Source organism: Mustela putorius, unplaced genomic scaffold (assembly GCF_011764305.1).
Source record: "Mustela putorius furo isolate JIRA1106 unplaced genomic scaffold, ASM1176430v1.1 tig00000196_pilon_pilon_pilon, whole genome shotgun sequence".
Taxonomy (NCBI): Eukaryota; Metazoa; Chordata; class Mammalia; order Carnivora; family Mustelidae; genus Mustela; species Mustela putorius.
In genome coordinates this window covers 6,288,555-6,309,949 of record NW_025421310.1, presented here as the reverse complement: position 1 = coordinate 6,309,949, position 21,395 = coordinate 6,288,555, and the positions used below count along the sequence as shown (strand labels likewise).

The window sequence follows — 21,395 nt, the reverse complement described above, 5'->3', positions numbered from 1 at the left end:
GGGACAGGTGTTTATCCTGCTTCTTTGTCTTGATTTTGCTTTTTCTTCACCATTGTTCAGCTAAAAAGACTTAGTCAATGTCAGTAAGTGGGAAGTTGGCTTATTCTTCTACTTTCTAGTTGTTGTTTTTTTTTCTTGGTCACCTCCTCAGCCATCATTTTATGTCCTGATCACCCAAATATCTCCATTCTCCCAATCCTCCCAATTTCCTTTTTTCCCCCCAGCTTCTGCCTCTATCCTCTTTCCTTTTCTTTTTCTTTTTATGAGATTTCATTTGTCAGAAAGAGTACAGTGTGTGTTCTCCTCCTGGGGCAGGTGTGGCTTTAGGAGGGTTAGTTTCTCTCTCTCTCTCTCTCTCTCTCTCTCGTCTTCCCCGCCAGAGACAACCATTCCAGCATGCGTCATCCTGGTGTCTCAGCCTGTGGCATGTTCCTCCAAAGTAAGCTCTCCTAAACCCTCTATGGCACCTGACCCCTACCCCAGAAGGAACCATAGCTTTGACTTTTGCCCATTCCGAAATTCCACATGATTGACTCATTCTGCAGGAACCCTGTGTGGCTTCCATTACTTATGTGTAATGAGGGAAACCCTTGCCTATTGTGGACAGTACGGGGTTATCTCAAGGACTCCTTGTCTAGCACAGTGGTTCCCAATCAGGGGTGGGATAACATCTGGCACTTCCAGAAGACATTTGGGTTGTTGGGCTGGGGGAAGGAGTGGCCACTAGCATGTATCCAAAAGGATTGTGAACATCTCACAATTCAAGGTCAGGCCCTGCACCAGTTATGCTGCCCAAAAGGTTGACAGTACCATCCAGGCTCAGAAGGTCAGGTGTAGTCTGAGACTGGACAGGCAAGTGGGCAGGAGCCAGAACAGGTCTGAGAATTCTGACCCATAACCTATAGCCATCAACCCAAAAGGGCCCCAAGCAGCCAGGACCTAATGGTCACCCCTACCCTCACTTTCACCATAGGACCAAATATGCCCCCCTCACCAACCACGTAGGGTGATTACTTAGATGATCGGGGTGTTAAATAATTCTGCCCCTCCTCCCACAATCAGCAGAGAGCTGCTCCTGCTTGTGGAACATTTCTCATTAATTATCACAAAATAATGGTAGCTGATGGAGAAATAGATTCCATACAGAACTACGGGTTAAAATTTTAATTCTTCCTTTAAAAAAAAATTATTTGAGACACAGAGCACAAGCTGGGGAGAGAAGCAGAGGGAAAGAGAGAAGCAGGCTCCCCACTGAGCAGGGAGACTGATGCAAGGCTGGATCCCAGGACCTGGAGATCATGCCCTGAGACGGGGGCAAACGCTTAACCAACTGAGCCACCCAGGAGCCCTGAAAGCTTAATTCTTCCTTGGTCAGAATGAAGAACTCTACATCCTTGTTGATTCCAAAAATGAAAAATGAGTTCAATTATTCTTTTTCTGGTTAATTTCTTCTTTCAGTTTCATCTGGAACCCATGGTTGGATGTTCTCAAAGGGCAGGTATGCACTGACTGCCTAGGACCTCACACCAGGGTGTAAGTTGACCGTGAGCAGAGCTCTCTCCCGTGTCCCGCCCTAGCCCAGTTTTGGGAACAGAGCATGCCACCAAGTAGGTTTTCAAAATGTTTTTGGAAGGAAAGCAAAAGGGAGGAGAGGAAGATTGGTTGATACGATGAGTGGCTTCGTAGTGCCTTTCCGTCAGAGTCCTTCCTTATATCTAGGCCCCTCCTACCACCTACCTGTCCTGAAAGGCACAAACCTGCTGACCTGATAAGGAACACCTGAGGAGCTTTCAAAGCCCAGACTGCGGGAATGGAAGCTGTGGTCCCCAGAAGTGTGTGCCAGTCTGCCCAGGCTGGCTGTTCTTCCCGCCCACGGGTCCTATCCCTGTACTTTAATAAAACCACCTTTTTGCACCAAAAAGAGAGTCCAAAGTCCAAGAGACACACCCAAGCCTAACTGGTCCAGAGAGATGCCCATCCTGAGAAGACTCAGAGACATCCCTCGTGGAAGTCCCCACAGTGAGCCAGAGGGTGGCTAGGGCTGGAGCCCAACAGGTGGGTTCGGGGCTGGGGGGCTCAGTGCCGGATGCCTCTCACAGCCCTGAGGCTAGGAACACTTGGAGACCCCAAAGCTACGCCAAAGCTGGTCTTACATCCTGTCTTCTAACACTGAGTGGAGGAGACCCATCTCCACTGTGGGGAATCGCTTACCCTCTTGTAGGCGTTTGCATAAAACATGCTCAGATGTCCTCTCCCTCACCCCAGAGAGACCCACTGACCACCTCCACTCACTGCTTGCTTTGCCTGTGGCTGAACTTGAAAAAGACTGAAACACAACGTAGGAACTCATGTGTGTGTGTGTGTGTGTGTGTGTGTGTGTGCGCGCGCGCGTGCATGTGTTCTTTCCCTCACCATCTCACCGGTGAGACTCATGTTAGAGTGACTACAGTATTCAGAGTTTTTTTAAAAACGTCCTTGGTAGGGGCACCGGTCTGTCTCAGTAGAGAATGGGACTTTTGATCTCAGGATCGTGAGTCTGAGCTAGGTGTAGAGTTTATTTAAAAAAAAAAAAAAAAAAAAAATCAAGGGGCACCTGGATGGCTCAGTGGGTTAAAGCCTCTGCCTTCAGCTTGGGTCATGATCCTAGAGTCCTGGAATCCGAGCCCCACATCAGGCTCTCTGCTTGTCAGGGAGCCTGCTTCCCTCTCTCTCTCTGCCTGCCTCTCTGCCTACTTGTGATCTCTGTCAAGTAAATAAATAAAATCGTTAAAAAAATAAAGAAAAATTTTTAAATTGAAAATTCAAAATCTTAATAAAAGTTAAAAAAAGCCCTTGGTAAACGTAATACCGGGTGATTTTCACATTTCCGTGGTGGTTCTCAAAGCAACTTCTTAAAGCTGGTGTGGGTTTGGAGGGTTTGGTTTTTGTTTTGGTGCAAAAAGGTGGTTTTATTAAAGCACAGGGATAGGACCCGTGGGCGGGAAGAACAGCCAAAGCTGGTTGTTTAAATCCACACACAGGTAATGTTATGTCGGAGCTTACAAATGCATGGAAACAAATTCAGTCATTTCTTCCACAATTACTAGACAGACAGCTTCTGCTCGTAAGAACTTTTCCTTGTCCATTATCCCTAACACAGCAGTAGTAACTAATGAGGCCCTCGAATTCACACAGGAAATAGGTCTGTCACAAAGTAAGCTTTCAGGACACTTGGGTGGCTCAGTCGTTAAGCGTCTGCTTTCAGTTCAGGTCCTGATCTCAGGGTCCTGGGATCGACCTGCTCAGCGGGAAGCCTGCTTCTCCCTCTCCCACTCCCCCTGCTTGTGTTCCGTCTCTTGCTGTCTCTCTCTGTGTCAAATGAATAAAATCCTTTAAAATATTAATAAAATCCTTTAAATGAATAAAATCCTTTTTTAAAAAAATGAATGAATAAAATCCTTTTTAAAAAAACACACATGTAAGCTTTCAAGAAATATTCTAGAAAGGAAGGAAAGAATGGTTTCCTGGCATCCTCAGAATGACAGCCATTTGTTTTGTTTTGTTTTATTTTGTTTGCATCAACTCCTGCTCTGTCCCTTTCTGCCACCTTCCCAAAATTGCCTGATGATAAGAAATCTTCTGAAGCCAGATTCTGGGACATCTCTCCTGCAAGGGGGGCTCCAAGTATGTGTTTCATATGTGAGTGAGTGTGTGTCTGTCTGTCCGCATAGATACGCCCAGGTGCCAGGAACTCTCAGGAGCTCTTGTTCAAACACAGGCCACCCATGTTTTCACTTAGCTTCACAAGTCACCAAGCTCTATCCAGGTTGTTCCTGCGGCCCCACATTCTCTTCTCACGGACTGTCCCTCCTCCCTGTCCTTTTCAGTAGAAATAGTGGCTCCGCGGGGAGCTTCCCTAGCGTTCCCTGTGGATTGTCGCCCTATTTCCAGACCCTCCTCACCTCCCTGATCGCACCTGCAGAAGGACAGTTGGAATTCGGGCCAGCCCAGACAAGGGGCCCCACTCTAAGAGGCGACTGCCCTTAAAAGGATTTTACATCAGCTTGGAGGGAGCCCTCCACCCTTTCCTGCAAGGTAGATAGATGACAAAAATCTGATTGGATGACAGGCACAGAGTGAGTTAATCAGATTAAAACAGCCACCAACAGGTGGGTAAAACCCCTAGTCTTCAGAAACTCAAGTGGTAACCCCTTCGGGTGCCCTCCCCCCCGGGAGGTTTGTAAGATCAATTTGCTGTCTTGCAATAAACCTTGTTTTGCTGCGTACCACTCTGTCTGGTTTGTGGTCTGCCCCCATGACCAAGAAGATCCTGAAACAGTTGCTGTGGATGAACGGTGTTTTATCTGATTGGCTGGAGAGGGGAAATTCGCAGAGCATGTCATCAGGGTGAGAAGGACTGGGAAGGATTAAGGGTGGGGAGAAGTCTGGGCAGGAGGGGGCTGCGAACTGGGGGCTGGCGGGCTCATTGTGCCTGTGTCTGAGTCCAGCACCCCTCATGTAGGGCTTAAGCCCTCTTCACCCAACTTTTCTCAACCTGGTTAATAGGAATAATGATCTGTACTGGAGGACCGATGTGGACCAGCTTACTCTGGGCTGACAACAGGACAGTTGCAGGACCGTTGAGCAGCCCCTATGAACACCCCCACACTAAGGAAATAAAACTCAGGAAGGTGACCTTGAGCCAAGGACTCAGAACTGGTGGGTGATGTGTCCTCGTTGCCCCTTAGAAGGACCACGAAGCCAACAGCCCATCCGTCCCACAGACACTCGCATGCCATCCAGTCCTCGAGGACCCCTGCCCTGCCCATCATGTCCGCTCCACTGACCCCGCTGGTTCTCTGGCTCCCACGGCAACCCCAGCAGGAAAGCCCAGCATCCTTCCAGGGCGTCCGAGCTGCCCTGGCTTCTGTTCTCCTCTCTGTTCCCCTCATCCATCCGCAGCTGGAGCTCCAGCTCTAACCTTGAGGACAGGAAGAGCATGAGCCGGCAAAAATTCTACACAGTCAGGGTGCCTGGGTGGCTCAGTGGGTTAAGCCTCCGCCTTCGGCTCAGGTCATGATCCCAGGGTCCTCGGATCGAGTCCCGCATGGGGCTCTCTGCTCAGCAGGGAGCCTGCTTCCTCCTCTCTCTCTCTCTCTGCCTGCCTCTCTGCCTGCCTGCCTCTCTGCCTGCTTGTGATCTCTGTCTGTCAAATAAATAAATAAAATCTTTAAAAAAAAAATTCTACACAGTCAGATGGTAAATAACTTAAACTTCCTCTGCTATGCATGATCCATCCCCTGTTCTTGTCCCCTTCCTCATCCTTGTCTGTCTGCCCCCAGCTCTCTCCCCTCGCAACCCTCCCCTGCGCCCCCTCCTGCCACCCTTCCCTTAACCCTCCCCCAGACCATCCTCATCTCCACGCCTACCCTACCCCTGCCTTCATCCTCCCTATACACCCTCCTTTCTTCTCTACACCTCTACAAAATGCAAAACCAGTCTTTACTCACCACATGACTAGCTGAGAAGAGTACTGGCCAACCTTTGGTCCAGAACCTGGGTGACTCCCTGTCCCAGTTTCTTTGCCTCTAAGAGGTTCTGCAAATCTAGCCCTTTGGGGCGAAAACTGAAAAGCACCCTCCAACAAATCAGGATGCGTTGATTATCCTACCTAGAAGGGCTAAGGACTCATACCTTCCCAAAGGGCATCTACCAAAGTATAAATGAGGTTGGGGAGGAATAATCTCGTTATTTCTTACTTTCCTTCCTCATCTCATCAAGTAACTTCTCTGCCTCAACCCTAATGTGAAACTGGGAATGGAACCATGGCTGGTCTGTAAATTACAAGAGTTTAAATGCAGTGATATGGGATGGAGGTCAGGTGGTGTCCAGATCGGGCTAGCTCGTACACTTCTCTCCCTGGAATCGGAGGAAGACGGGCTGCACTGTCTGAGCAAGTGTCCACCCTCTCCAGGGCACCCGGAGGAAGGACAAGGGCTAGAGCTGAGGCGAACAGGGTCTAGCTGGGCAGTGCACATGGTGCCTGTCCGTGGCTACTCTGTTTCCCCAGTCGGCTGTTTCCCTCCTTCTTAGGACAGCAAGGGCACTGCACGGCCAACAGCCATGGCTTCCTAACACCAGCAGAGGAGCAAGACTGTCTACTTAACCAACTCCCAACTTAAGGAACTATGGTATTGTCCCCCAGCTTTAAGGAAGTCCAATTTGACAAATTTAAATGGTACAAGTTTAAGGTGGTTTGATATGTGCACACACTGTGAAATGATCACAGCCGGGTGCCTGGGTGGCCAAGTGTCTTGGTTTCCGCTCAGGTCACAATGGCAGGGCTCTGAGATCAAGCCCTGCCTCAGGCTGCATGCTGGGCATGGACCCTGTTTGGGGTTCTCTCCCTCTCTCTCCCCCACAAAAAGAAAAAAAAGAAATGACCGCTACTATCAAGTTCATTAACCCGGCCACCGCCTCACACAGTTTCCATGTGGACTTGCGGTCTTTGCAGTTATCAGTTCCGCAGTCCACACAGTAGTGGTAACTGTCATCACTGTGCTGTACGTGACATCCCCAGAACTCCACCTCACAGTTACCAGAAGTCTGTACCCGTTGACCAGCGTCCCCAATTTCCCACCCCACTCCTCAACCACTTTTTTCTACTCCCTGGTTCTAGGATGTGGGCATTTCTAAACTCCACATAGAAGAGCTCGTACAGTAGGTCTTTCTCTGGTTTGTCCCACTTACCATCATGCCCTCCAGGTTTATCCACATTTTCACAAATGGCAGGATCTCCTCCTTTCTTAGGACTGAATGATATTTAAACAAACCTTTAGTCAGGCTCCCGGCCCAGCGGGGTATCTGTTTCTCCCCTGCCCCAATACATAAAATCTCTTTAAAAAAATAAATCTTGGGGCACCTGGGTGGCTCAGTGAGTTAAAGCCTCTGCCTTCAGCTCAGGTCATGATCCCAGGGTCCTGGGATGGAGCCCTGCATTGGGCTCTCTGCTCTGAGGGGTGCCTGCTTCCCCCTCTCTCTCTGCCTGCCTTTCTGCCTACTTGTGATCTCTCTCTCTGTCAAATAAATAAATAAAATTTTTAAATAAATAAATAGATCATTAAAATAAAATTAAAATAATTAGGGGCTCCTGGGTGGCTCAGTGGGTTATGCCTCTGCCTTCAGCTCAGGTCATGATCTGATGACCTGATCAAGGCCTGCATTGGGGTCTCTGCTTCACTGGGAACCTGCTTCCCCTCCTCTCTCTCTGCCTGCTGCTCTGCCTACTTGTGATCTCTGTCTGCCAAATAAATATATATATATTTTTTTTTAATTAGTTAATCTTTAAACTCACTCTGCACAATCACATAACTGAGGTCTGTGAGGTTAGGTCCTCCAACCCCGATTTTTCTTCCTAATCGTGAGTCCAGAAACACCACCAGAAGAACGTTAGGGGCCCCTAGGTCAGCCCCATCCCATTCATATCCCATTAATCTCTGAGGCAGCATCTTTCTGCCCAAAACCCATAATTTCCCTACCCACAGAGGCCCACAGGGAAAGAGCTGTGGCATTCTAGCCTTCCAGCAGGACCCCAGTCTCACCACGACACCCACAGCCTCTGTGCCTCCCCAAGGCTCGTGCTTTTCCCCATGCCTCCCTTCTGGAGCTTGAGTCATAGCAGGAGTTGGACCCCAGGCCCCTGACTGGATCCAGAGGAAGAGACGGGGGCTCTGTGATTCTTTGGGAAGGCAGCTTTTGTCCTGGGAAACATGGGAGCGGCCCCGAGGATGCTTTTCATACCCTCTCACCCTGACTCACATGTTCTCTCCTCAGATTTGGTCTAAGAACAAAAGAACCAGAGTAGGAAAGTCAGGGCCTTCAAAGCCAGGAGGACCGGGCCAGAGTGCAGAAGGTGGACAGACGTGCCAGCCGCAGTCTCTGCTGACGCGAGCCCCTCTGCCTCCACGGTCCGGCGCCTTGCCAGCGATGCAGGCCTCCTGACCCTGCAAACCAGGGCCTGGGCTGGCCTTGCATGTCCACGCCGACATCCGACATCCGCAGTGGCAGGGTTCCCCCGTCCTCAGCACCGCCCCCCACCCCGCCTCTGATGCCAGCCCCGCTAGCCCCGCTCCACGGTCCACTCACCTGCCCAGCGCCCACCTGCACCTGCCTCCTGAGAGGCCGGTTTCTTGCCGTCCTCATCCCTGTGCAGCGTCCTGGCGCTTTGAGTTCCCAGCGCTGCTCCCGCCCATCCCCACCCCCGACACACGCCCAGTCCACCCACAGTGCCAGTGGGGCCGGCTCCACGCACTGCCCCGCCGGTCTCCTCATGCAGCTCCCTGCCCGATGTTGGGACGCCAGCCCTGGGCGTCTCCTCCATTTCGCCGGTCTCCTGGGCCCTCACTCCCCGATGCTCTCAAGGCGGTCCCCTATCTGACACACACCAAATCCAGGCCTCCCTCTGGCCCCCGGAACCTAGAACTTGTTGAGAGGTCGGAACTTGCACGATTGCTGGGTCAGAGCGTAGCTCTACTTCTAAGTTTTTCCGGACCCTCCATACTGGTTTCCACACTGGCTGTGCAGATGTTTATTCCTGCCAGCAGCACTCGAGGGCTCCTTTTCCCCCCACGCCCTCAGCAACGCTCCCTGTTTCCTGTCTGATAACTGCCATTCATGCTGCCAGGTGTGGGGTGATGCCCTGCGGAGGTTTGGGTTCGCACTTCCTTCATGAGGAGTGATGTCGAGCACCTTTTCATTGACCTGTTGGCCAACTATGTTTTCTTTGGAAAAATATCTATTCAGATTTACTTCCCATTTTTTAATTAGACTGCACCTTTTAAAGTTTTATTTTAATTTTTTTTAAGATTTTATTTATTTATTTGACAGACAAATCACAAGTAGGCAGAGAGGCAGGCAGAGAGAGAGGAGAAAGCAGGCTCCCTGCTGAGCAGAGAGCCCGATGCGGGACTCGTTCCCAGGACCCTGAGATCATGATCTGTGTTGAAGGCAGACACTTAACGACTGAGCCACCCAGTCACCCCTAAAACTGTAACTTAACCATCCTGGCAGGTCTCTGGAATTTCCAGCTTGCTCCTGTCCTAGACAGATCAATAGCCTTACAGAGCTGAGTGGCTGGGACAGGACCAGCTAGTGGGACTCTGGCCCCAGCTGACACTCGGTCTGGGAGAGGTACTGATAAAGGCAGGTGAAGGTGTTGGAACTCTCCTCCTCTCCCAGACACCCATAAGCTTCCATCACCTGGCTTATGTCGTAAGGGGCAGAGGACAAGGCAGGCACCGTGGCCACCAGCCTGTCCAGCTCAGGGTCACAGTCTCCAACACCTGCCTCTGGGGGACGGGGACATTTGGGGAGAGTGAGTCTGCTGTGGGCCAGGTGTGTGGGTGCTGGGGCTGTGTTCCTCCTGGCTGCAGGGGTGGGGCGTGGAAGCCCCACTTCTTGTCCTTTCTCGACACTCTTTCTCCATTTAACTCAGCGGTTCTTAAACCAGACCTGTGGAGTGAAGAGAGGAGATTGGGGTGTGGGGGGGTGTGAATCCAGAAAGTGAAAGGGACCCAGGATGGTGGCCGTTCATCTTCCTTGGGAACCAGTCTTCCTTGGGGAGGCAAGGGGGGCTTCTGCACACTGTACCTGAGGCTGGGGAGGAGCTATTTCTTACCCGTGGCCAGGATGGAGAAAGAAGAAAGAAGGGGAGGGCTTGGACCCCAGAGCAGGAGTCAGGGGGACTCTGCCAAATGCCAGGAGCTCTCTGCAGGACAAAGGGTCAAGGCTCCATAGGACAGTATACAGTATGGGGTCTGGCTAAGGAGGTCCTCAAGAAGGATCTTTGTTATCCTCTCTGATGGATGCACACAGAAGAGGAGCATTCCAGAAGGGATCTGCAATGCCCTGGGTGTGATTCTAGCTGGAGACCTCTGGTCTGGTTGCTTAGTGCCCTTACTGAGCAAGTCCCAGCGACGAGCTTCTGCAAACAATGGCGTGTCTGACTTTAAAGGATGGCCCTTCTGATCTTTGTGGTTTTGTGTGAGGCACAGTGTAGGACAAGTGCTCCACAGGCAGAAAAGTTCCATGTTGACAGTGCCGGAGAAGCTACCATGCCATTTTGTGCCTCAGTTTATCCCCCGTGTAAAATGGGTATTTCTAGCACAAGAGTCGGGTTACTGACGCTTGCTCCATACAGGAGGGTTAGTTGTGATTATTTGGTCTCGAGACAAAGGGAAGGGAGAGGGAGCCGGCATGCGGGGGAAGCGTCTGGGGAGCACTGGGCAGGCCTGGCGCACGCCCCAGGGGATCAGACCTGCACTACCGTGTATTGCAAATTGATTTTTGATGCCAGTGACTCCTGGGTGACATAATCTGGAAACTGAGTCAGACTAAACAAGGCTTCCAGCTCTGCTTTCTGATGTGAGGTGAAGGAGGTACGTTCTCGGCTTCTCTTCAGTTTGGCTGAGGAGAAGGGGACACTTGGTTAGCCCGAACCCGCCATCTCGCTGTGTGGTGTGAGCGCAGACCCTGGAACTCAGTCTGGCCCCTCATTAGCCCAGCTCTCTGCCCTGGCGCTTTGGTTCCTGCTCAGCGCTGACGTGTGCTACGTGGGAGAATCTGTTCTAAACAAGAAAAGGCCAGTCTCTCCAGTGCTGTGTCCACTTTTCCTCTCCCATTTTTGACTCAAGGAAACCATGTGCCTCTGGGTGTCACTCTTCCCCCGTTTAATCTGGCCTCACAACAGTCCCATCCAGACTGGGGTCCTAAGCAGTCTCCTGGATCTCTGGGTGCCTCTTAGAAGGAAGTGAGGTTTAGTAGTTAGAGGAAGGGCTCTTTTTTCGGAGAGAATGTACATTTACCAAATTTGGCCAAACACTGTGGACTCTGAAGCTGTATTAAGCTCAAAAGAAAAATATTCACAGTTGCACCCAAAATATTACATGGGGGGGGGATTTAAATGGGTAAGATTTCCTAATTTTTAAGGAAAGACCACTCCATGATACGGTGAATTATTCCAGATGGGAAAAAAAAAAAGTTATCACCTCCCAGCCAGCATTGGGATCCCATCACCTTCGAGTGGTAGCTCAGATCAATGCGTACTAGCTCACTACTGTTAAATGGTCACGTGTTTCACAAACCTCAATGCATCGGCGGCCTGAGATCCAATATTTTTGGAGTGTTTGCATCACCGTAATTGGCAGACAGTACAGATTCGGGCCCCTTACCTGCTGGCCGGTGTGCCATTCCTGCTTGGGTGGTAGGAAGCCTTTGCTCGGACCTGCTGCTGTCCTCATCCGTTCCTTGGGTGGGAGTACAAAGGATGTAAATCCAAAGGCCCTGCATTTCCCCAGATCCCCCCACCGCCCCCTCTGAAAGGCCACTCCCCGGCATGCTTCCATCCATCCACTCAGAGGCCCCCAGTACAGCAGGGAACAGTAAATACATGTTACCAATACAGGAATGTGACTAAGGATGTGGAGGACTGGCCCCAACAACAGAAAATCATCCAGTGCCCAGTGTCAGTACTGCCCGGACTGCAAAACCCTCATGTAATCCAATATTTTTGCTAAGATTTAATTTTGAAATATATCAAAAATACCTCTCACGGGGTGTCGGGTGGCTGAGTCATTAAGCACCTGCCTTTAGCTCAGGTCATGATCCCAGGGTCTCGGGATGGAGCCCCACATCAGCGGGAAGCCTGCTTCCCCTCTCCCACTCCCCCTGCTTGTGTTCCCTCTCTTGCTGCCTCTGTCAAATAAATAAATAAAATCTTTTTTTTAGGGTGCCTGGGTGGCTCAGAGGGTTAAGCCTCTGCCTTCGGCTCAGGTCATGATCTCAGGGTCCTGGGATCGAGTCCGACATCGGGCTCTCTGCTCAGCAGGGAGCCTGCTTCCTCCTCTCTCTCTCTGCCTGCCTCTCTACCTGCTTGTGATATCTGTCTGTCAAATAAATAAATAAAATCTTTAAAAAAAAGTCTTTTTTTTAATGTATCTGCCTTAATTTTCATAATATTTTACTTTATTTTTAAAAGATTTTATTTATTAGAGTCCAGAGCAGAGTGAGAAGGGGTGGCACAGGGAGAGGGGGAAGCAGACCCCCCACCCATCAGGGAGCCCGATGCGGACCTCCATCCATGGACCTTGAGATCATGACCTGAGCCAAAGGCAGCCGCTTAACTAACTGAGCCACCCAGACACCCCCGCAATTTTTTAAAAATCTGATCTCCAGGTGACCCCAGGAGCACGAGGTTTTGCCTGATTTTTCTTCCTTTTTGAGTCAGTCATACTGTCTAGCCATTGTGAGGATCAGGCAAGGGATAGGTGGGCTGAGGGGGGCCTCTGTTGTACTGCGGCCTCAATTATTCTTAAAGGTGCGAGGTCAGACTTTAGTTAAGAACTTGAAGGACCGACAGCGTGCAGCCCACCGACCAAAGTTGACCTTGGCTCTTTATTTACATTCTGTAAATAGTCTGGTCTTTAAAAGGGAAAATATCGGGCGCCTGGGTGACTCAGTGGGTTAAGCCGCTGCCTTTGGCTCAGGTCATGATCTCAGGGTGGGATCCAGTCCCGCATCAGGCTCTCTGCTCAGCAGGGGGCCTGCTTCCCTCTCTCTGTCTCTGCCTGCCTCTACATTTACTTGTGATTTCTCTCTGTCAAATAAATAAATAAAATCTTAAAAAAATAAATAAATAAAAAGGAAAATATCTGCCCCCTAAGAGAAAAAGCTCTTGTTGATCCCCCCTGGTCATTAAAGGTCACTCAATGTGGCCATCAATACTTCTCTCTCATTCTCTCTCTCTCTTTTTTTTTTTGGAGGTCATTAATATTTTTCTAGAGAATTGTCAGATTTTTCTAATTTTTACATTTAGCAGCCAAGAGATATTTCTATCTTTTTATTTCTGGTATGTTCTTTGGTGCCTTTTTCTACGCTCTTGTTCGGTATCTGTAGATGTTTATTTTGTCTTTTTTTTTTTTTTTTTTTAAGCGCAAGCATTCTCACATTTAATAGCACCTTTAAAATAAGCATCACTAAAAAAATAAAATCACCACATTTTAAAAGTTTCCAAAATGAATCTATAAATGGTAATATAAATTTGAAAATGCAGACTTAAATTTAACCTTCACTATGGTATCAGAAATGTTAAACACAGTGAATCATTGCCTGGGAGTCGTTAAAATGTCCTTAAACAGGGCGCCAGCATCTTACCAGCACCTTGGAAACGACATGGCCATGAGTCTCAGACTTGTATGATCTATACCTGATACTGTGTGGGCCTCTGTGGTCTTCAGTGGGTAGTCAATGCTATGATTTCCAGAATTAAGTCCCCAAGTCTTGCTTTTCAATAGATCTTAACTTCTTTTCATACCTAGTGTTGAACACAGGGCTCTTCCCAAATGAGGCAAAGTGCATCTAGTTTAGAGATCCATTTAGAGAGTCCACGGGCTTATTGGACTGAAACCACCTGTGGCACATGACCTCATACAACTAAGGGATCTCTCTGTTTCAGAGGCTGTGAGAACCTTTTAAGGCAATGACAGTTTCTCTCCAGGTCACTTTGATACTACTTTTGATCTGGCCCAGTTAATATTGTTTTACTTTGGGCGCCTGGGTGGCTCAGTGGTTTAATAAGCCTCTGCCTTCGGCTCAGGTCATGATCTCAGGATCCTGGGATCAAGCCCCGCACTGGGCTCTCCACTCGGCAGGGATCCTGCTTTCCCCTCTCTCTCTGCCTGCCTCTCTGCCTACTTGTGATCTCTGTCTGTCAAATAAATAAATAAAATCTTTTAAAAATAAATTGTTTTACTTTACTTTTCTTTCTTTCTTTTTTTTTAAAGTAAGCACTACACCTAACATGGGGTATGAGCTCAACCCCCAGGTCAAGAGTTGCATGCTCAAAAAAAAAAAAAAAAAGTTGCTGCATGCTCTACCAACTGAACCTCCCTGTTTTTTCCTTAAAGCATCCTCACACGCCTTTCAGTAAAATCTTCAGAGCAGATCAGTAGTTTATTGTGAAGTCTGAAAAGTTTGGGGTCACTGGCTGTTTCAGATAGGAATACCTAGGCAACTTCCAAAGGCTCCTGATTCCTGGTTGTACGTACAGATCCCTAGAATGCTGTCTAAAGCATTTGGGGTCTGCTGGATCCCAAAGCATTGGAAATGCCACCTGTCAGGTCTTCTGTGTATCTTCAATACCAGCTTCAGCTGGGTTTAGCTGATCTCTCTGTGAGTCACACTGACCCTTGTCTTAGCATAAGGGGAGGTTGAACTGTTCATGAAGCTCCTCATGGACACGACCATCTGAAGTATGTGAAACAGCAAAGATCGTAATTTTGGTCAAAATTCATGATTCTGTCCTTCATCCCATACGTGTCAAAGTATGGCTCCATATAGGTAATCTGAGTATATTCCTCATTGAGGTCTAATGTGCACTTGTCTATAGGGTTGGAACCCTTGAATACCTCAACCACATGCTCTCCAACTCTCTCTACAAAATCCCTCCAGCCTGTGAGAGAGTGGTATCTCTGCACACTGGGTGTTGCGGGCTCCTCGTACACAAACCCCTGTCCGTCCACATCCCCAAGCCAGCACTGTAAGAACCAACACAAAAGCAGGTACTCACTGTAGTATTCTATTAAGTTAATTTCTGCTCTTAATTTTATCACTTCCTACTTTCCCGTTTTACTGATCACTCCCATGTCTTTACGTTCATAGAGGCTGCGGCTGCCCCTCCCAAGCTCCGAAGCCTAATTACTTTGCTGTCACTTGGTCCTCCAGTTCTCATTTTCTTTAGTTTCCAGATGAAAGAGGGGTTGCGTCTTTAGGAGTTTGCTTCTGTTTGTGATTGCATTAGGTTCTTTGTTTGTTTGTTTACTGTGGTTAAAATATACATAACATTTACCATTTCTACCCTTTTTAAGTGTACAAGCTCAGTGCCAATAAGTGTATTCCCACTGCTGTACAGTCATCCCCAAAATTTCATTATCCCAAACTGAAACTCTGTACCCATTAATAAGACGGTAACTTCACATTTCCCCCCATCCTTTGGCAACCACCATGCTACTTTCCATCTACAAACACATCTAGAGACTTCGTATAAGTGAAGTTGTACGATATTTGTACTTTGGGTATCAGCTCCCTTCACCCAGCAGTGTTTCCCATAACATGGGGGTCCACCCATTTGTAGCATGTGTCAGCATCTCCTACCTTTTTAAGGCTGGATAGTATTCTGTTATATGTGTATATCACATTCTGTTTATCCATTCAGGCCATTGATATGTGGGTTGTCTCCACCTTTTGGCTCAGGCGTTATGTTGTTGTTACATGCGTTGCTTCAGAAAATATGGTCCATATGATCAACATCATGATGTGTTGAGGCTTCTTTAGTATGCTGCGTCTTTAATTAAGATGGAGTGCATGCTAATAGAGTCTATGAATTCTGTATTCAGTCAATACCAAACAGTTACCGCTGGTGTAACCAAATAGTGCTCAAACAGTCACTTACAGAGCAATAAGCACTGGGAAGGGGTAAAACTTGCGGCTTAGATAGAATCTCAAGAGAAACTTTTGGTTTTTCTTCATGTTTGAAGTCCCCCCAACCCCTATTAAGGCTACTGATTATAGTTTGAATGCTAAAATGCAGTTTTGTTTGCATTGGAAAGTTGGTTTCCCAGGGAGAGGTAGTACCTCAACTTCCCTGGAAATATGTTGAAAGAGTCTATGAATGTCAGCAGGTTCCCTCTTTTTTATTTTTTTTTAAAGGATTTTATTTTTATTTATTTGTCAGAGAGAGAGAGAGCACACGCACAGGCAGGCAGAGTGCCATGCAGAGGCAGAGGGAGAAGCAGGCTCCCTGCCAAGCAAGGAGCCTGATGTGGGACTCGATCTCAGGACACTGGGATCATGACCCAAGCCAAAGGCAGACACTTAACTGACTGAGCCACCCAGGCATCCCAGCAGGTTCCCTCTTGACCCATCTGGAGCCCTATTCTCTTCTCCTCTGGAAAATGAGCTACAACCAAAGCCAGAGGTTCATGGTGTTGATTCTTGGAACATAGAGGGTGCCAGTGTGGCTCAGTCCATTAAGCCTTGGACTTCGGCTCAAGTGATGATCTCAGGGTCCTGGGATCGAGTCTTGTCTCAGGCTCCCTGCCCTGTGAGTCTCCCTCTGCTTGTGTGTGTGTCTGTGTGTCTCATAGGGCTTACTTTCAAAAAAAAAAAACTGGAAGTACTCAAAGTGCTTACCTGTAACATAAGTGTTTCTAAAATATGGCATGTTCATTCTAAGATATTCTAGGCTGCAGAAGAATGAAGGAAGCTCAACTAGATTACCTGGTGGAAAAGAAAAGAAAAATTTTTTTAAATCAACAGCAAGCTTTCCTTTTACATAGAAAAACAAAACGTAAATGTTCAGAGAAAGTTCTGGCCATAAGGTTGAATGGAAAGGAAGCCTTCTGGGGCACCTGGGTAGTTCAGTGGGTTAAGCCTCTGCCTTCAGCTCAGGTTATGATCCCAGGGCCCTGGGATCGAGCCCCACATAGGGCTCTCCGCTCAGCAGGGAGCCTGCTTCCCCCCCTCTCTCTGCCTGGCTCTCTGCATACTTGTGATCTCTCTGTCAAATAAATAAATAAATAAATAAATAAAATCTTTAAAAAAAGGAAAAGAAGCCTTTTTTTATTCTTTGGGTCTTGATTTATTATTTTTTTAAAGATTTTATTTATTTATTTGACAGAGATCACAAGTAGGCAGAGAGAGGAGGAAGCAGGCTCCCTGCTGAGCAGAGAGCCCGATGCAGGACTTGATCCCAGGATCCTGGGATCATGACCTGAGCCAAAGGCAGAGGCTTTAACCCAGTGAGCCACCCAGGCGCCCCTTGTTTTTTTAATAGGGAATCTTTTTTTCTTTAAAATTTTATTTATTCAAGGGGCACCTGGGTGGCTCAGCCATTAAGTGTCTGCCTTCAGCTCAGGTCATGATCCCGGGGTCCTGGGATGGAGCCCCATGTCAGGCTTCCTGCTCAGCGGGAAGCCTGCTTCTCCCTCTCCCACTCCCCCTGTTTGTGTTCCCTCTCTCGCTGTGTCTCTCTCTCTGACAAATAAATAAATAAAATATTTTAATAAAATAAAATAAAATTGTATTTATTTGAGAGAGAGAGTATGAGGCAGGGGAAAGTGGCAGAGAGAGAGGGAGAAGCAGGCTTCCTGCTGAGCAGGAATCAGACCTCGTGCTCAATCCCAGGATACCGAGACTGACCTGAGCTGAAGGCAGATGCTTAACCAACTGAGCCACCCAGGTGCCCCTCTTTAGGTCTTAATTTAAAATGGGAATAGAAGAGGGCACCTGGCTGGCTCTCTTGATGTCCAGGTCATGAGTTCAAGCCCCACACTGGGTGTAGAGATTAAATTTAAAACTTTTTAAAAAAAAGAAATAAAAGGAATAAAATTCCTGTCTCTAGGAAAGCTTTTCTATTCCAGTGAATAAATACAAAGAGAATGAAAGAAATACAAAGTCAACCACAGGACTGATTGTTGTGTGCAAGAGTCATTAAAGACCCTAAAATCCATCAGCAGATGTGTGAGGAGAAACAGATTATTTGCATAGTCACACAGCATATCCCTAACAAATGTTTTTCATTTGAAAGGAAAAGTTGGGGCGCCTGGGTGGCTCAGTGGTTAAGCCGCTGCCTTCGGCTCAGGTCATGATCTCAGGGTCCTGGGATCGAGTCCCGCATCGGGCTCTCTGCTCAGCGGGGAGCCTGCTTCCTCCTCTCTCTCTCTCTCTGCCTGCCTCTCTGCCTACTTGTGATTTCTCTCTGTCAAATAAATAAATAAAATCTTTAAAAAAAAAAAAAAAAAAAAAAAAAAAAAAAAAAAAAAAAAAAAAAAAAAAAAAATGAAAGGAAAAGTTGTCACCACCTTAGCCAAAAGATTACCAATGACAAGTTTATCAGCATCATGTACTTCCAGTTGCGATGCCCTAAGGACACACACCATTTCCGTAGTCATCTTGCCAAGAAAGGATGATGTGAATACAGTCAGGAGAAAGCATCAGGCAAATCAGACTGAGGGACTTTATACAAGGTCACTGACCACGACCCTTCCAAAATGTCAGGGTCAACACGGACAAGAAAGGACTGAAGAAATGTCACAGATTGAGGAGGAGGAAGGGGACAGGACAGCTAAATGCTAAGTGAGATCTTGGATTTGATCTCGCGGCATTAGAACAACATTGTTGGAAAAACTGGTGAAATGTAAAGAAAGTCTGTGGCTCAGTTCATAGTACTGATCCAGTGTTAACTTCCTGGTTTGATACTTGTACTATGATTCTGAAAGACCACGGGGCAGCTGCCTGGCTCAGTCAGTGGAGCAGGTGACTCTCAGGGTTGTAAGGTTGTAAGTTTGAGCCCCACATTGGGTGTAGAGATTACTTACAAATAAAATCTTTAAGGGGCACCTGGGTGGCTCAGTGGGTTAAGCCTCTGCCTCAGCTCAGGTCATGATCTCAGGGTCCTGGGATCAAGCCCAGAGTCTGGCTCTATGCTCAGCAGGGAGCCTGCTTCCCCCCTCTCTCTGCCTGCCTCTCTGCCTATTTGTGATTTCTCTCTCTCTCTCTCTGTCAAATAAATAAATAAAATCTTTGGGAAAAAAGAACTTAAAATAATAAATAAAATCTTTTAAAAAAATTAAAAATGAAAGATCATATCAGGAAAAGCTGGAGGAACAGTCTACAGCAAGTCTTGTACTATTTTTGCAACTGTTGTATAATCTAAAATTCTCGAACTAAAAATGCCTTTTTTAAAAAATATTTTATTTATTTATTTGACAGACAGAGATCACAAGTAGGCAGAGAGGCAGGCAGAGAGAGAGAGGAGGAAGCAGACTCCCCGCAGAGCAGAGAGCCCGATGCGGGAAGCCCCTAAAAATGCTTTTTAAATTTTTAAATAGTGTAAACTTAAGTACAAATTCTATCATGCTCTATGTCTTGTTTAGCAACTAATATTCTTAAAAATAAGTCTGGAGGGGCGTGTGGGTGGCTCAATGGCTTAAAGCCTCTGCCTTCGACTCAGGTCATGATCCCGGGATCCTGGGATCCTGGGATCGAGCCCCACATCGGGCTCTCTGCTCAGTGGGAAACCTGCTTCCTCCTCTCTCTCTCTCTCCCTACTTGTGATCTGTCTGTCAAATAAATAAATAAAATCTTAAAAAAAAAAAAAGGGGGTGCCTGGGTGGCTCAGTGGGTTAAGCCGCTGCCTTCGGCTCAGGTCATGATCTCAGGGTCCTGGGATCGAGCCCCGCATCGGGCTCTCTGCTCAGCAGGGAGCCTGCTTCCCTCTCTCTCTCTCTCTCTGCCTGCCTCTCCATCTACTTGTGATTTCTCTCTGTAAAATAAATAAATAAAATCTTTAAAAAAAAAAAAAACTTAAAAAAAAAATAAAAGTCTGAAGCACTGGTCTATGGCCAGATTTTAAGAGCCACATATACCCCACCATAGAAATGCACCATGATATAAGTTACCAGAACTTACACATAGACACTTAGATTGTTTCCACGATTCTGCTTACATGGATCCGGTCATGAACTTGAATGTGTGTACCTCTCTGTATGTATTAGCATGTATTCTTCAAAAGTAGATTGCTAAGAATTTGGGGGGATTAAGAATAAAGACCTGCCTTTCCACACTGTTGGTGGGCATGTGGAACAGTGCACCCATTATGGAAAAAAATACCAAGGTTCCTCAAAGATTCTATATCTCGTCAGGTGGGAAGATATGGATGAAACTTGAGGACATGCTAGGCGAGATAAACCAGTCCCAAAAGGAAACTATGGTGTGAACCTGCTCATGAAGCATCCAAAGTTGTCAAAGTCCTAGAAATAGAAAGTAGAGAAGTGGTTGCCAAGGGCTGGGGGGAGGGGAGGTGTTAGTGTGTAATGGGTGTAAGGTCAGTTTTAGGAGATCAGTCTAGTTTAGTTCCAGAGATCGGCACAACCATGTGATGAGCCTAACAATAAGAGCTATACAGTTAAAAATGGTTGAGATGGCAATTTAAAGTTAGGTGGTTTTTGCCACATTTAGAAAAAACAAAAACAAAAAACCAGACCCTAGACTTTGACAGCCAAAGTTGAAGTTCCATTTCTGGAATGGACCAGAACATGAAGGTCAACTTATTTTAGCTTCTCTGTGTCTCCTCAGGGAAAATGGTAACAATTGTTAAACCTCACAGGGTTCTTATGAGGATTAAATAAGTTGACATAATAAGAATAAGAATAGTGCCCTGTGCATTTGGAGGGCTCTGAACGCAATGGGTGTATGGTTCCTGGGAGAAAAGATAAGAGCCTCTACATTTTAAGGGGACGAAGATAAAGAGATAAGCAAAGACAAAAGTACCCAATGTCTTGTATACAAGGGTCAGTTTGTTGCTGCCCTCAGCCACAAGAAAGGCTAGATGGGGTAGAGAGATAGCCAGACCTACTTAAAAACAAAATCTCATTTATTCTGTGCTCAAACGCTCAAACGTTCCAGGTCACACAATACCAATGTAATGTTAGGGATTTTTTTTTAAGATCTTCATTTTTTTAAATAATCTCTATGCCCAAAGTGGGGCTTGAACTCACAACCCCCAGATCAAGAGTCACACACTTGACCAACTGGGCCATCCAGGTGCCCCAAGAAAGGATTTTTAATTAGACTTCATCAAAATTAATGACTTTTCTTCAAAACACACTCTTAAGAGAATGAAGAGGCAACCCATCAAAACCGAGTAGCAGTGTTTGCAAATCATATTTCCTATAAAGAACTTGCATACAGAATACAAAGAATTCCCATAACTCAGTAAAAAATGGAACAACTAACTACCCTGGTAAAGACCTTCTCAATTTCTTTAAAAGCTAATCATACACATTTATGACCTATCCATCCCATGCCCACATAGTTTACCAAGTCAGAATTTAATGTTCCCACAAAACCCTATATAAATGCTTAAAGCAGTTTTATTTATAATGGACAAAAACCAAAAACAACCAAAATTCCCTCAAGAGCGGAGAGGATTTTAGAAACCTTTGTATGTCCACATAAAATCTAACTTGGCAAGAAAAAGGAACCAACATGGATGAATGCAGTTTTGCTGAGTGAGAGCAGCCAGACACCAAAGACTGTATGATCTTATTGCTGGGACATTCTGGAAAAAGCTGAACTCCAGGGGCAAAGGAAAGGGGCAGTTCCCAAGGGAATTGTTACAGGCGGACAACAAGGAAATTGGGGTGAAGATACTGTCCTGTGCCTTTATTATAATGGGCACATGAACAAACTTGTAAAACTATAAAGCATAAAAGCATAAAATCACTAAAAAGAGTGATTTTACTGTATGTAAATTTGGCCTTAGTAATCAAAAAGCTTAAAAATATAATCATGATTTCATG

General features: G+C 46.9%; 1 protein-coding gene and 1 pseudogene across 1 annotated transcript; both read right to left on the bottom strand.

Annotated features, from left to right (window-relative positions):
* Positions 1-9,126: 9,126 nt before the first annotated feature.
* LOC101688665 (protein gooseberry-like) lies at positions 9,127-13,208 on the bottom strand. The gene is made up of 3 exons (XM_045077265.1): positions 13,189-13,208; positions 10,295-10,460; positions 9,127-9,324 (listed from the first exon to the last, which is right to left on the bottom strand). The coding sequence occupies exons 1-3, from the start codon at positions 13,206-13,208 to the stop codon at positions 9,127-9,129; spliced, it is 384 nt and encodes a 127-aa protein (XP_044933200.1).
* A 218-nt stretch (positions 13,209-13,426) lies between these two features.
* Positions 13,427-14,692, bottom strand: LOC123391205 (annotated as a pseudogene).
* Positions 14,693-21,395: the final 6,703 nt, after the last annotated feature.